Below are 15,923 nucleotides of genomic sequence, written 5' to 3'. Positions count from 1 at the left end.
GTGTTGGCCCCCCTCTCGGGTTTGACCTCCATCTATTCCAAATTTCTGTTGCTAGTGCATGCCATTTGGGGAAGGATGCCTTATGTGGTGTTTGTTGTTTATACATCATGCACCAAGATCTTTCATGCTACTTATTGTTGTGTAGCGGGCTTTGCACCCAAAGTCTTATGGGTTGCCTACTTCTCGCCTGTGCCATACCGTCCTTCACACCCACGACAATTCTGGACCATTTCAGCATGCATGGCATCCAGTCCATCATGGTGGGCTTGTCATGTACCCTCTTGGTGGTAGCCCCCCTGACAACACAGAGATCACACTGCTGATGCCAGAGCTGAGACCTCTCTGTGTATGCCAAGGAGTAGGTGCCCATCCTTCTGGGGCACTAGGACTCCCGGCAATGGCCATCCTGCCAGGTGGCCCTTTCTAAGGCTGGGTGGCACACATGAGGAGATCCCCTGGTGAGAATGGGTGCCACCAGGGCGAATGACCCGCAATGAAACTGGTTAAATCGAATCAGGCTGGTGGTCACTCGGCCCCAGCAGTCTCAAAGCATGTCAGGAATGATTTCGATGCTGCGACCTGTGATTCCCGATCATTCCCCTCCCTGGCTACACTTTGGGAGGACCGTCAGGCGACCAGCTCTCGAGTACTGTATTCGCCTCAGTACCTCGTTTGCAGCAGGACTGATGAAGAGACCTTTCAGGCAATGAAGCCCCAGTTTTTTGTCGGCCATCTTGAAGATAGGTTTGGGGAGGTAGCGTCATTGTCCAAAATGCATAGCAGGTCAATTTTTATCCAGGCGGCCTCCCCAGCCCAGTCGCGGGTGTAGCTCACCTGTGGCAAGCTGGATGACATCCCTGTCTCGATTACGCCCCATAGAAGCCTTAACATCGTCTAGGATATTATTTCCCATTGTGACCTCCTTTTGCAGTCAGATGAGGATCTACACACCAACTTGGAGTGACGGGGCATCCACTTCATCCAGTGCGTGTATAGAGGACCCAAAGTTAACAGGGTTGCTTCCGGTGCCTTCATCTTGGCTTTTGAGGGTGACTTGTTACCTGAAACAGTCAAGGTGATGGTTTACCATTGCAACATGAAACCTTATGTCCCTCCTCCTATGCGGTGCTTCAAGTGCTGGAGGTTTGGCAACATGTCACCTTGCTGTAAGCTGCAGGGATTGCGGTCATCCTCTGCACCTGGGTGCTCTGTGTGTGCCGCCTCCCACTTGTGTCAACTGTGGGAAGTGCCACTCCCCCTGCTCACCTGACTACCCTGTTCTCCATAAGGAGCAGCGAATAATGGAAATCAAAAACCTGCTGGACAGGTTCACTTATCAGGATGCAAAGACAAAATACAAATGCCTTAATCCTGTTCCAATGACTGCATCCTATGCTCCGACTGCATTGCCCCCGTTGGCGACGGCTGTCCCCGCTGTTGTTAAACCTCCAGTGGGCCCTCAGTGCGGCCCTGACTCTTTCCCCATGTCCATGATGGGGAACACTGCTTCTTCTGGACACTGGAGACCAACCCCCAAATTGACAGGGATATCAGCCCCCCCCCCCTCGCTGGAGGTACGTCAGCCTCCTCCGGCTTCTCTCATGCAGAAAGGGTTCCTTGGAAGTCTACCTTCTAAGGCATCCTCCAGCATGACAGCTGACATCAGTGAGTGACTCAAGGAGCCTCGAGCGGCAGATCGAAGAGTTTCCTGCTCTTCGTCTGTCCCTGACCCTCCTTCCGTGACTCCCTCCCAGGTTGCTCCTAAGGAGCAGTAGGAGGAGGAAAAGAAGAAGACGAAGAAGAAGAAGAAGAAGAAGAAGAAGAAGAAGAAGAAGCTGGGTAAGAAGGAAGAGGTTCAGATTGCCTCTGTGTCACCTGTTCTTACCAGCTCTGCGTCTGAGGACAATTTGCGGATTTTGGCTTCCCACGATGATCTCAATCTCGCCCCTACCTCAGATGCAATAGTTCTCAACTCAGGCTCTCCTTCGGTGGTGGTAGATGACCAAGCAGAGTAATTTGCCTCTTTGGTCCCGTCATGCCTTTTTCGGCCGTGCACAATGTCATTCTACAGTGGAATTGCAGCGGTTTTTTCCACACCTTGCTGAGCACCGACAACTTATCAGCGTTCACCCTTTATTCTGAATTGCTCTCCAGGAAACTTGATTTCTGGTGATGCAAATACCTGCCCTCCATGGCTATCAGGGTTATTATAAGAATCGAGCAGATTATGCAATGATATCTGGTGAAGTCTGCGTCTACTCTCTTTATAGTGAGTGTGTACCTCTTCAGACACCTTTAGAGGCTGTCACTGTTCAGGTGTGGATGCCTCAGGCTGTTACTGTCTGCAGCATCTATCTTCCACTGGATGGTGATGTCCAACAGCAGGTACTGGCTGTGCTGATAGCCCAACTGCTGTCACCTTTTCTGTTACTGGGCAACTTTACCACCCATAACCCTTTGTGGGATAGATTGGTGGCAACAGGCCGAGGCACTGCTGTTGAGCAAGTGTTGGCACAGCTCAACCTTTCCCTCTTAAATAATGATGCCTCCACACATTTCAGTGTGGTGCATGGCACATACTCAGTCATCGACCTTTTGGTCTGCAGCCCTGGCCTTCTACCGTTCGTCCAATGGAGTGTGTGGTCACTGCCACAGCATCACTCTTTTGGGCAACCTCCTCAGGTGGGCTTTCAATAAGGCTGACTGGAACTTGTTTGCCTTCATTGTCACTATGGAGCCTCTTTCTCATGATGCCATTGATGTGGTGGTTCACATGATAACCACCGGCATCATTTCTGCAGTGGAATCTGAAATTCCCTGTTCTTCCAGGTCCCCTTGGTGGAGGACTGTGGCTTGGTGGTCGCCAGAGATCACTGAGGCGATTAGAGATCGCAGGCAGGCCCTCCAGCGTCATAAGCGGCACCCATCACTCGAATACCTCCTTACCTTTAAGTGGCTCCATGCCCAATCCCATCGCCTTATTTGCCAATGGAAGCAGGAGTGCTGGGAAAGGTATGTCTCCACAATTGGCATCTGTACCTCTCCATCACAGGTCTAGACCAAGATTAGGTGACACTCTGGATATCAGACCCCCGTCAGCATACCTGGGCTTTCCCTGAATGGAGCAGTCTGTAATGACTCGGACACAATTGCAGACCTCTTAGCAGAGCATTATGCTCAGAGTTCTGCTTCTAAAAATTACCCGCTGGCCTTCCGCTCCCTGAAAGAGTGGTTGGAATGTCAGAGCCTTTCATTCCATACGTTGCCACCCCGAGTTGTACAATGCTTCAATCAGTGAGTGGGAATTCCAGAGTGCCCTATCTGCTTGCACTGATACAGCTCCCGGGACGAACCGCCTCCACTATCAGTTGTTTAAACACCTCTTGATGGACTGCCAGCCACACCTTCTCGACCTTTTCAACCATATCTGGGTTGAGGGTGAGTTCCCATCACAATGGGTGGAAAGCATTGTCACACAAGTGTTAAAACCTGGCAAGAACCCACTGGAGGTGGACAGCTACCGCCCCATTAGCCTCACCAACGTCCTGTGTAAGTTGCTCGAATGCATGGTGAGCCGGAGATTCAGTTGGCTACATGAGTCTTGGGGCCTTCTGCCTCCATCTCAGGGTGGATTCTGTAAGGGCAGCTCTGCCACCAGTAATGTGGTCTGCCTGGAGTCTGCTATCTGTACAGCATTTGCCCACTGTCAGCATCAGGTTGCCGTCTTTTTTGACATGCAGAAGGCATACGATACAACATGGCAACATCACATCCTCACCACACTTCATGAGTGGCGTCTAGTATTATGAGGTGTTAAAATCAAGTGAAACAATTGCAGGTGCTCATTATCAAACACAATTAATGCATTTGAGCAGAGCATTAAAAGACGAATGGCTGCAATACAGCGAGAGGCATGATAGTGATTTTGCAGCATGACAATGCTTGACCTCCACGTTGCAAAAGAGGTCAAAACGTACTTGGAAATGTTAAAATGGGAAGTTCTACCCCACCCTTCATCATATTCTCCAGACATTGCTCATTCTGACTATCACTTGTTTAGATCAATGGCTCATGGCTGGCTGACCAGCACTTCAGATCTCTTGAAGAAGTCACATATTGGATCGATTCCTGGATCGCTTCAAAAAAATGAACAATTTTTTCGACACAGGATTCATACACTGCCAGAAAGATGAGAGAAAGTAGTGGCCAGTGATGGAAAATACTCTGAATGATACATGTGTAACCAATTTGTTTCATTAAAGCCTCAAATGTTGGGGAAAAAATGGCAGAAGCAAAGTTTTACACCTTGTACCTTTGCACCAAGACTAGTGTATTTAAGTAACATGTGACTAAACATCAAATGCTGTGGTGTGATGAAACAATGTTTTTTGTTTAAAACTCTAATGTACTCAATACAACATGCAAAGTTTGATTGTTTAATATTTGTAATACTTACATCCTATTTTTATCATTGCAGCAATTTTCCATAGTGGTGGATCTGATAACCTGAAGACTGCTTTTAAGCTGTATCGAGGTCCACTCCTGATCATAGAATTTTTATTTCTGATGGGCATAAATGTGTATGGTTGGCGCTCTTCTGGGGTCAATCATGTGCTTATTTTTGAACTTGATCCTCGAAATCATCTTTCTGAACAGCATTTGATGGAGCTGGCTGCTATATTTGGAGTTGTTTGGACATTAAGTGTACTGAGCTTCTTATACAGTGAATCTCTTAGTATACCACCCTATGTAAATCCACTGTCTCTTATTATTTTAATGGTTGTGTTCTTGGTTAACCCTGTGAGGACATTCAGATATGAGGCCAGGCTGTGGACCATGAAGGTTCTGGTGAGTAGCAATTTGACAAAGATCATAATTATGCTATAGTTACTTTTAATGTAATGGACATCTATCTTCTGTGATATAAAGTAAAGTCATGTGAAACGATTACAAATAGTGTTGGCTGATCACACAGTAGCATCTGTTTCTGTGACCTGTTGTAAGCTTTGTAATGATAAAAATATTTGTATTCTAATCATGCATTGGTCATGAAATTTAGCAATACTACAGAGCTGTTCTTGGCCATCAGTCTTTCATTATGTCCTCCTCCTTCTCTCTGATGATATTCACTGGAAAGTTAACAACCTGCACTCAAGTGATCACTTTTCAATCTGCATATCTTTCAGGGAGAACAACTTCTGAAAGAAACCAGTGCTAGCTAAAGATATTTGAAGTCATGAGACCATTCTATCATGGCTGTATTAGACAAGAGATTTAGTTCACCAAACTTAAGGACACATTTAATTTAACAGACAATCAGAGGTGTGGGGTGACTTCATGCAACACATGAAATACACTCCTGGAAATGGAAAAAAGAACACATTGACACCGGTGTGTCAGACCCACCATACTTGCTCCGGACACTGCGAGAGGGCTGTACAAGCAATGATCACACGCACGGCCCAGCGGACACACCAGGAACCGCGGTGTTGGCCGTCGAATGGCGCTAGCTGCGCAGCATTTGTGCACCGCCGCCGTCAGTGTCAGCCAGTTTGCCGTGGCATACGGAGCTCCATCGCAGTCTTTAACACTGGTAGCATGCCGCGACAGCGTGGACGTGAACCGTATGTGCAGTTGACGGACTTTGAGCGAGGGCGTATAGTGGGCATGCGGGAGGCCAGGTGGACGTACCGCCGAATTGCTCAACACGTGGGGCGTGAGGTCTCCACAGTACATCGATGTTGTCGCCAGTGGTCGGCGGAAGGTGCACGTGCCCGTCGACCTGGGACCGGACCGCAGCGACGCACGGATGCACGCCAAGACCGTAGGATCCTACGCAGTGCCGTAGGGGACCGCACCGCCACTTCCCAGCAAATTAGGGACACTGTTGCTCCTGGGGTATCGGCGAGGACCATTCGCAACCGTCTCCGTGAAGCTGGGCTATGGTCCCGCACACCGTTAGGCCGTCTTCCGCTCACGCCCCAACATCGTGCAGCCCGCCTCCAGTGGTGTCGCGACAGGCGTGAATGGAGGGACGAATGGAGACATGTCGTCTTCAGCGATGAGAGTCGCTTCTGCCTTGGTGCCAATGATGGTCGTATGCGTGTTTGGCGCCGTGCAGGTGAGCGCCACAATCAGGACTGCATACGACCGAGGCACACAGGGCCAACACCCGGCATCATGGTGTGGGGAGCGATCTCCTACACTGGCCGTACACCACTGGTGATCGTCGAGGGGACACTGAATAGTGCACGGTACATCCAAACCGTCATCGAACCCATCATTCTACCATTCCTAGACCAGCAAGGGAACTTGCTGTTCCAACAGGACAATGCACGTCCGCATGTATTCCGTGCCACCCAACGTGCTCTAGAAGGTGTAAGTCAACTATCCTGGCCAGCAAGATCTCCGGATCTGTCCCCCATTGAGCATGTTTGGGACTGGATGAAGCATCGTCTCACGCGGTCTGCACGTCCAGCACGAACGCTGGTCCAACTGAGGCGCCAGGCGGAAATGGCATGGCAAGCCGTTCCACAGGACTACATCCAGCATCTCTACAATCGTCTCCATGGGAGAATAGCAGCCTGCATTGCTGCGAAAGGTGGATATACACTGTACTAGTGCCGACATTGTGCATGCTCTGTTGCCTGTGTCTATGTGCCTGTGGTTCTGTCAGTGTGATCATGTGATGTATCTGACCCCAGGAATGTGTCAATAAAGTTTGCCCTTCCTGGGACAATGAATTCACGGTGTTCTTATTTCAATTTCCAGGAGTGTAATTCCAAAGCAATATCCAAATAATGTTAAAGAACAAAGCACACAACAATTATGAGAAGAAATACAATTAACAAACACCAAGTTACCATAAGAAAGCACATATTCAAGCTGACCTCAGATCATAGTAGAATCTTGTTTGACCATTTTGCTTGGATGTGCCCAGGTCTATGGTACACCTAGACAGTGTTAGTGTTCACACTTTTCAACTGACTAACTAAATCATTATTCCCCTCAAATTTTTGTACATATTTGAAACTTGAAATCCACCGCTAAATAAAGGCATCGTCCTTAGTTTTTTGGAAACTGGACTCCTGTTCCTTTACCACTCAGGTACAAATATTATTAGCCAGCTTCATTTTACCACTAATTAAATAAAAATTAAGTAAAATGAAATTTTTAAAAAAATCTTGCTGCTCTTGCTCTTAACTACTGATCTGCTAGTTTATCTTCTGTTTCATACTCAGCATTTTTGTAACTTAATAGTTTTTAGAGACTGCTGTCAACTGTCCATATATTAAAGCAGTGAAATTTATTTAATAAGAGTCCTAAAGTTAATCAGAATTTATATCCCTGAGTCTAAATATTCTGATAAATTATAGAAGGGTTGACCAATAAGGTATTCCTTTATATTACTTTATTTTATTTTTGAATATCTAAGGAATTCATATTTCCTGCCTTGAGCCTGATGGCAGTCTGTGAAGACTTTGCACTTCTCTATATATAACTCAATTTTGAACCCTAGATAGGGACTCTGTCTACATGGAAATCATTTTTACTTCTACTATTGTGGTTGTGAATTTCACAGTTTATCCTAAATTCACTCTTTTTATTAACAACAAATATCATTTGGGAATAAATATATTGGAAGATGAGTGTAAGGATCCCTAGGTTTCCGAAGCAGCTGCTGGAAGATATTTGGTTACTGACTTTACATGATACTATTACTACACACTTTTGTAAAATAAACCCTTTTTGACCCTAGCTGTATTGTTTCAGGCAGTTAAGCCTTAGGGCAGTATTAAATACACCTAGAAGAGCCTGTTACAATATCAGCTTGAGGTCCAGGTTGCTTACATTTTTACATATTTTCACTCCATAGTATCTTATAGCATTATCTTCCATGTTAATGTAGCTACAGTAAAAAATTTAATCGTTCAACAAAAGTGAACAGTGACACTACACAGAAAAGTAGATAACTGAACACAGTAGAGGCTTCCTCAAAGATATCCCTTCCCAGAGCATTTTCTCCTTAATGGTATTTGTTGCATGTGATAAAAATCAGGTTTTGTTGATTTGCAATTAACATAAACATGATCCAAGACAGAAAAACAACATTTTTACTTCTGTAAAGGTAAGTTACACACAAAACTAGCAGGGGCTCGCCTGATCTTTCTGCAAATTTAAGATCTGTTACAGAATACTTTCTTAGCAGTGCAAGCTATTTTAAGCAAGCATTCTAACCAAGATCTTGGGCACACAGTAATACAGGATTTTGCCAGTAATGAACAGGGTCTAAAACATAAACACATTTAAACTAAACCAATATGTCAAGTCAGTGTACACCTCACTGATCACATTACAGCTCAGATCGGCCCAGGACCTGCTTGTAGGCTAAAGTCTGGCATGGTCTCTTCAGAGGGTGCTCCTGATGACAAGCACTATCTGATTAGAGGTGCCAGTGGGGTTGAAAATGATGTTGTGCCAGCTGCTCAGTTTTAATAGTGATGTTGTCGGCACCACAACCCTCATAGATTCTGATTTCTTATCTAGGTTTCAGAGTGGGTTACTGTAATCTGATACAAAAATTTTTCAGTACGGTCCAGTATGGCAAAATACCAATTAAAGTATTATTGTAAATTAAAAATAAGTATATCAACCACTTATTTTATTATCCACTTGGATACAGATAAGAATGGTTCTATAACAAATATCACGTGTGGTTATGCAAAGATTAAGCTAAAAATAGAAGGTGTAAAGCTGGTATTTAATACAACTGAGGAAGCCCTCACTCACTTTTTTTGAAAAAATTAGCTGCTGTGTTGTTAATTTCACTGTTTCAATAACAATTAATAATTTATAGCAGTTTAATTATAGTTAATTATCAATAAAGTTTTAGCAGATTCTTTAAATTGTACCTCCACTTGTTCCACACCCCTGGATGTTTGTCTTCTTGATGAGGTCCACAGAAGATGATAAGTGAATGAATAAATCAAAAATATGTAACATTTCTTGATGTTCTGATGGATAGCAAGTTACAGTAAAATAAACTGATCATAAAACTTACCTATAAATGCAAAGCATGTTAGATATACTCTGTGCTGACACAAAGACAAAAACTTAATATATTTTGTATATGTTTGCTTTAATTACCCTTCAGAATTATCTTTTGGGGTAATAAAGCTCAAAGTTAAAAAAAAGTGAAAATGAAGAATAAAAATATTATGTAACATAGATAAGTGAATGCTATTACCAAGTGAAAAAAATAGCGAAGATAAAAGATTATAATGATTAAGATGGTGACGAGGAGGAGGAGGAGGAGGAGGAGAAGGAAGAGGAGGAGAGAAAGAAGAAGAGGAGGAGGAGATACATGAATGCCTTGAAGAGAATCATCATTCCTGAACTTTCTTCTCAATAAACTTTTTTGGGAGGACACATCAATATTCATGATATAAGACACAAAAATAGTTTCTTTGAGGGGTCTGCATATTTTTCTAAGGTTGTGGGTAAAGTCTTACATATTGATGCAAAAATGTTTAATGTACCACCCATGTCAAGTCAAAAAATTAGTATCACTGAGAAGCAACCGAAAGAATTATTCCATGGCAATTAACAACTGAGAAACAAAAATACTGGGGACAAATAAAAGAATATCAAACCAGGCACTTCTCTTAAATGTTATTTTATGATCTACATTCGGAAATCTTTATTAGTAGTATGAAAGATTACTATATTCACTGTAAAAGATATCTATTTGTATAGTAGAAAGCTAACAGTTTTCCTCAATAGTAACCGGTATATCCATTTAAATAGTCAAAAAACAAAGATGCTGTAACTTACCAAACGAGAAAGCGCTGGTAGATAGACACAATAAAGAACACACAAACACACACAAACTTCAAGCTTTTGCAACCCAAGGTTGCTTCATCAGGAAAGAGGGAAGGAGAGGGAAAGACGAAAGGATGTGGGTTTTAAGGGAGAGGGTATACACTCCCCCCCCCCCCCCCCCCCACACACACACACACACACACACATGTAAAGGCCCATATGTTCCCGCTCCCAGGATTGGAATGACTCCTTACCCTCTCCCTTAAAACCCACATCCTTTCATCTTTCCCTCTCCTTCCCTCTTTCCTGATGAAGCAACCTTGGGTTGCGAAAGCTTGAGATTCGTGTGTGTGTGTGTTTGTGTTTATTTTATTGTGTCTATCTACCAGCGCTTTCTCGTTTGGTAAGTCACAGCATCTTTATTTTTCATATATATTTTCCCCATGTGGAATGTTTCTTTCTGTTATATTCATGTAAATAGTCAACAAGAAATAACAGATAAATAAGAATAACTGAGCAGTATAACTGTAAAAAGTTGCCATTTTCAAAGTAATATGTTCACTGAAATCTTGTAAAATTGTCGATAAAAGATTTGTAAATATAGCTTAATGATAATCATAGAAAATTGTTAACAGAGACATGAAAAACAGTTTGCAGCAGCTATTTCTCTCTTCTAATATACTGTATACCATGATTCAGTCCACATCCCTAAAAACTGTCTTGCAATGAGATCTGCCAGTGCTAATTTTTTTGTTGCTCTTTGCTGCCCAATATTGTGAAAGACAAATTTGATTTATCTGTACAAATTTTTCCCATAATTAGCTGTATAAAATTTGCATTTTCATTTTCATCAACAGGGGCGGATAGTTGCAGCACCATTTTTCCATGTTGGGTTTGCTGATTTCTGGCTTGCAGATCAACTGAACAGCCTTGTGGGTGCATGCTTAGATTTCCACTTTCTCATCTGCTTTTACATAAACAATGGCAATTGGTTTGATGCTCAAGGTACTGTCTTTAAGTGGAATATAGAAATGTTCTACTGTTCCACACCTATCCTAATGTATTCACCCCTTTCCCTTCCTCCCCACCTGCTCTCTCTCTCTCTCTCTCTCTCTCTCTCTCTCTCTCTCTCTCTCTCTCTCTTTTTATCTTGATAAATGTGGAAAGGATAACTGCTGGCAGTTAAGACAGATAACAGCAAAGCAAATTACATAGATTAGCCAGAACTAGAGTTAAAAACAAAGATTTTTTCATTAAACTCCATAAAGCACAGTAAGCATCTTACTAAAAAAATGGTGTTTTAGCTGATAATACAAGAACATATATAAAATGCTTGATAACATATCTTTAGACAGGGAATGTTTATCAGCAAATTATTTTTATTGGAAATCACAGACATTGAATAAAGATATCTTCAATATTACAAACTAATGTCATAGAACTAGTCAAATTCCTTCATGATGGATTTGTTACACAAAATCTTCTCAGTGAAGTTATTATGTTAATTTGTTATAAAATTCCAAGCTTTTGACAATATCCTCCATTACCTGTGTCAGGAATCTGGGAACATGATACCGAGTTGTAAAGCACCATTACTTATCCACACATCTCATATTGTATACCTGTATGAGGTATACCTGTATGAGTGCAGCTAATATGTACACATGTAAATTACTTGGACTGCAAGTGATGGCTGGCAGATGCTTTGGGAATGTATCACCAAGGCAGTCCTGCAGAAATAAATTTAAAAAACTCCAAATACTGACTGTCGTAACATTGGACAGACACAATATCAGAAGCAACAATGACCAAGTTTTATTCTACTGTCACATGAAGGAATCATTGAACCATAACAACACTGAAAGAAATATAGATCAGTAAAAAGTCATAATTAAAGACCACATCAAAATAGAGTCTTGTCGGTGAGCATACAATAAGCTAGTAAACTGAGGCCAAGAGCCCAGCGCACTGGGTTCACATTGAGGTTTTGTGCACATGGCACCGTGCTTGCTATGCCATCTGTTCAAGTTGTGAGGCGACCTCTCTTGGTTGTCTGTGGTGACACTTGCACCATGCACTGCTTTATTAAGCGTAGCATTAAACACTCCTTCCCCCTTGGGGAATGGTGTTCACTGTGGAGATGTCCATGTCTTCATCAGTAGGTGATGACTGCTGGAGCAGGTGTCTTGCTGTCACAGGAGCATATGGCCTGTAACGGCACAGGCATGGACAGGATTGGCACCCACTCCCCCACAACAGGCTGTAAGAGAGTACTGGTGAAAATGGTGCTGGTGCTGTACCATGTTCACATCCAGGCAGGCACTCAGCAAAGGAAGCACCAGAGAAGATGGCAGTAGCGACAGGATGTGGAAATGGAGGTGGCTCGGCACTGATTACTCCACCTGGTGGTGGTGGTGGTGGTGGTGGTGGTGGTGGTGGTGGTGGTGGTGACGGCAGCACCCAGAGCAAAGATAGTGCTGTAGCTGGAGGAGGTGTGGACTGCACCACAGGGGCTGGCACAGGTGGTGTAGCTGACTGCATGGGTGGAGGAGTCTTAGGTGCATGGTTGGTCACTCATGGACATATGTGGTTGCAGTGTCATGACACCAAGCCATTGGAGGAGCGCACAATGTAGAGAGAGTGGCATCAGCAGTGATGGACAGCCACTGATATTCATTTAGGGTACCGGCTAAACGTGCAGGCCCAGATGGGGATTGGATGGCATCGCTGTTGGGTGGCCAGGTGTTGGCCTGAGCAGATGAAGCAGCATACAGGGCTGGCAGCCATGAAACAGCTCTGCCAGACTGCAGTCGCTGACTGGAGTGAACCTATATGAACTCAACAATCTGTCAGGGACTTCCTTGGGTGAAGGGTGAGTGATATATTTTTTTCATCTGGGTTTTGATCGACCAGCTGCTCCACATCTCCACTGGACTGGGGTGAAAGGTAGGGGGCAGTAACATACCAGATGCCACTCTTTGTACAAAAATATTCAAAATTACGAGACACAAACTGTGGGCCATTGTCAGTCACAAGCATATACGGCACACCTTCTAAGGATAAAATATTCAATAGGGTCATGACCATAGCTGCTGTGAACCTGAATTAAGGAATGGACCAGCAAAGTCGGAATGAATATGCTCCCAAGGCCATGGGGAAAGAGAGACCCGTGTGCCATTTGATCGGTGGTGCACTGTCGGCAGGCTGTCACTATGCTTGTGATCTAATTGTCAATACCTGGCCAAAATACATGACAGTGGGCCAGCAATTTTGTATGAGAAACACTCCAATAGTCCAGGTGGAGAGGGCACAATTAGGAAGGATCACAACCCTGGGTACTGACTCTTCAGTAGCCAGTAGTAGTAGACCTTCAAGAATTGAGATGCAGTGGTGGAGAGCGTAATAATTATGCACAGGATCTGACGCTTGGACTGGTGGTTTATCCAGCCAGCCATGGCTGACAAAGTGAACAACCTGGCATAAGATAGGATCAGCCATGAAAGCTGCTAGAATCTGAGAACTGTTAATGGGAAAACCATTGTGTCTAAATGGGAACACAACAGCTCATCCTGATCAAATGGTAGACTGAAGCCAATCATCAATTGAAAAAGAGAAACTGCATTAGCATATTGGCTGTGGGCTGGAAACGAATCTCAGTCATAGTGTGACAAAAATAGAGCCCAGTATTTTAGGTGATGGGCCATTTTCTTCAGTAAAGAAGCCGAAGGACTGAAAATAGAAACCAAAGGTTTATAAACAGTAATCAAATAAAACCATATAGGAACCACACAAAACCATATGGGAAAATATGAAATTTTTGGAGTGTGTACACAATAGCAAGGGCTTCTTTTACTATCTGTGAGTAGCACTGTTGCATTTGATTCAGAGTTTTGGAAGTGTACACAATAGGGTGCCCAGAACCATCTGCAAATTTGTGCACAAGAATGGCCACAAGCCCATACTGGGAGGTGCCTGAGGCCAAAACAAGATGTTGGCCTGGTCAGAAGGTAACCTAGCAAGGTGTGAAGTGTAATTTTCACATCAGCAGCACAAAAGAACACTTGTAGGCAGGTGACCAGTGAAAGGAAAATTTTTTATGTAAGAGAGCTTGAAGTGGATGAGCCAGTGTGGCTGCAGCACGATGATATTTATGGTAGTACACAGCCTTCCTGAGAAAGGCTAAAACTCTTTGACATTGGTAGGATGCAGCAAAGCTGTAATGGTTTTGACATGCTGGCATAAAGGCTTGATGCCAGCATGCGAGATTTCACAACCAAGACAGATGACAGATGGCTGAAAAACTAGTGATTTGTTCCAGTTACATTTCAGACTGGTGGCCTGTAGCAACATGAATAAGGCAAAAAGCTCTCACAAATGTTCATTTGTTGGGGAACCTGAGATTACAATATCATCTAGGTAGTTACTGCATCACCACATGGAGACTGTGAGTTGCTCCTAAAAGTTGTTGGAAAACTGCAGGGACACTAGCCAGGCCAAATAGCAGTGCTAGTATTGTATAACTCAAAGGGGGCTACAAGGACACATTTGGAATCATAATTCAGAGGCAGCTGTAAGCAACCTTCTGACAGGTCTATTTTGGAAAAATTTTGGCTTCCAGGAAGCAGTGCTAAGAATTCATTCCAATGGGATAAGGGATAGGTATCAATGATACACTGAATTTAGACATTTTAAAATCATCACAGATCTGAAAGTTGCCAATGGGGTTTTTACAATTACCAATGGAGCAAACCATTCTGGCTGATGTGGTAACATCCAGAGACTTAAGTCAATCTAGTTTCAATTTAACTTGTTCCTGTAAAGCTACTGGGACTGAGTGGGGACAAGAAAAGTGGTATCAGGTGTGCCTTTGTTGTTGTCAGCAAACATTTTGGATACTAGCTTCTAGAACAGTGCTCGATTTTTACTGCAGATCTTTCCAACCTCTATCACACTACACAGTACATCTGATGAGAAAGGCTTCTCAACTGTGCATTATGTTCAAATTCCCTTAGTGCCCTCCAGAGCCACTGTGTGCTATACACATACCACCTTTTAGTACAATGAATCCTAGAATGCCTCCACTCCCTCGCTGATAATGGAGCTAGCGTGATGTTCATGTGGATCCCTGGTCACGTTGGAGTGTCAGGGAATGAAGCTGTTGATGCTGCTACCGAGACTACAGTCGAAGTACCTAGGCCATTTAGCTATTCTATCATATCTTAGCTATTCTATCCCTTCTGATGATGTGTGTGTTGCCACAGACAGGAACGAGTCCCTCTGGCCTGAACACTGGTCCTCTCTAAATGGGAATAAACTGCAGGAAATTAAGCACCTCCCAATGGTTTAGACAATTTCCTCTTGCCCTTCTCATACTTTTGGCTAGGTTGTGTGTTGGGCACTGCTGTTTCAGTCACCATTATTTTTAATGGAGATCCTACGCCACTCTGTGCTTCCTGAAATGAGCCATTGATAGTGTGCTATTTTCTGACCCAATGCTGATTTTGTACTGTTCATGTTTTAATGTATGTTTGCAACCTGAATTACCACATATTTTAGCAGATACAGCATGAGCTGTTGATTACATTTTACTTTTTATTCATTGTAGTAATATTGTGAAGGAAATTTAATTTTCAACCTTTCGAGTAAACTCCTCAAAGGGGAAGTGATCGTTTTTAGCCGTCCCTCTACGCAAGTCGATTAGGCTCCAAGCATTATAAACTCCAAATTCATTCAGTAACTGACCACTTTATGACACAGGTGCTTATAACCTCAGCTGTTTTGCATCCTGCAGCAATAACAAACAAATAAATGAAAAAAAGTGGGGGCATGTCATCGGTTTCATTGTGGTGTGAGTCTTGAAATCGGTATCACACCCTAAACCTTCTGAAAACAGGAGGAATATTCTGAGCAGACTGCACCCATTTGTTGGTATGAAACTTGATAGAGTACCAGAAGCACTTCATCAGAAACAGAGAACCCAAAAATTTTGAAGGCATCTAACCCAAATAAGCTTTCAGTGTTGCGTCATTGACTACTAGAAAGGTCAAAATCTGAACAACTGCTTTGTACACTATGGAAATAGGAAACTGTCTAAATATGGA

At 43.4% G+C, this 15,923-nt stretch overlaps 1 protein-coding gene across 1 annotated transcript in view; it reads left to right on the top strand.

Moving 5' to 3' along the window:
* The window catches only part of LOC126187372 (xenotropic and polytropic retrovirus receptor 1), a 304,308-nt gene that overhangs the window by 245,933 nt on the left and 42,452 nt on the right, over positions 1 to 15,923 (top strand). Inside the window, exons 6-7 of the mRNA XM_049928417.1 lie at positions 4,478 to 4,848; positions 10,680 to 10,827. Of these exons, the coding sequence (XP_049784374.1) occupies positions 4,478 to 4,848; positions 10,680 to 10,827 (519 nt within the window). The remainder of the gene's footprint in view (positions 1 to 4,477; positions 4,849 to 10,679; positions 10,828 to 15,923) is intronic.

The sequence above is a fragment of the Schistocerca cancellata genome, chromosome 5 (genome assembly GCF_023864275.1).
Source record: "Schistocerca cancellata isolate TAMUIC-IGC-003103 chromosome 5, iqSchCanc2.1, whole genome shotgun sequence".
Classification (NCBI taxonomy): Eukaryota; Metazoa; Arthropoda; class Insecta; order Orthoptera; family Acrididae; genus Schistocerca; species Schistocerca cancellata.
Note: the sequence above shows the minus strand (reverse complement) of the source record. Positions and strands in the feature narration are given on the sequence as shown.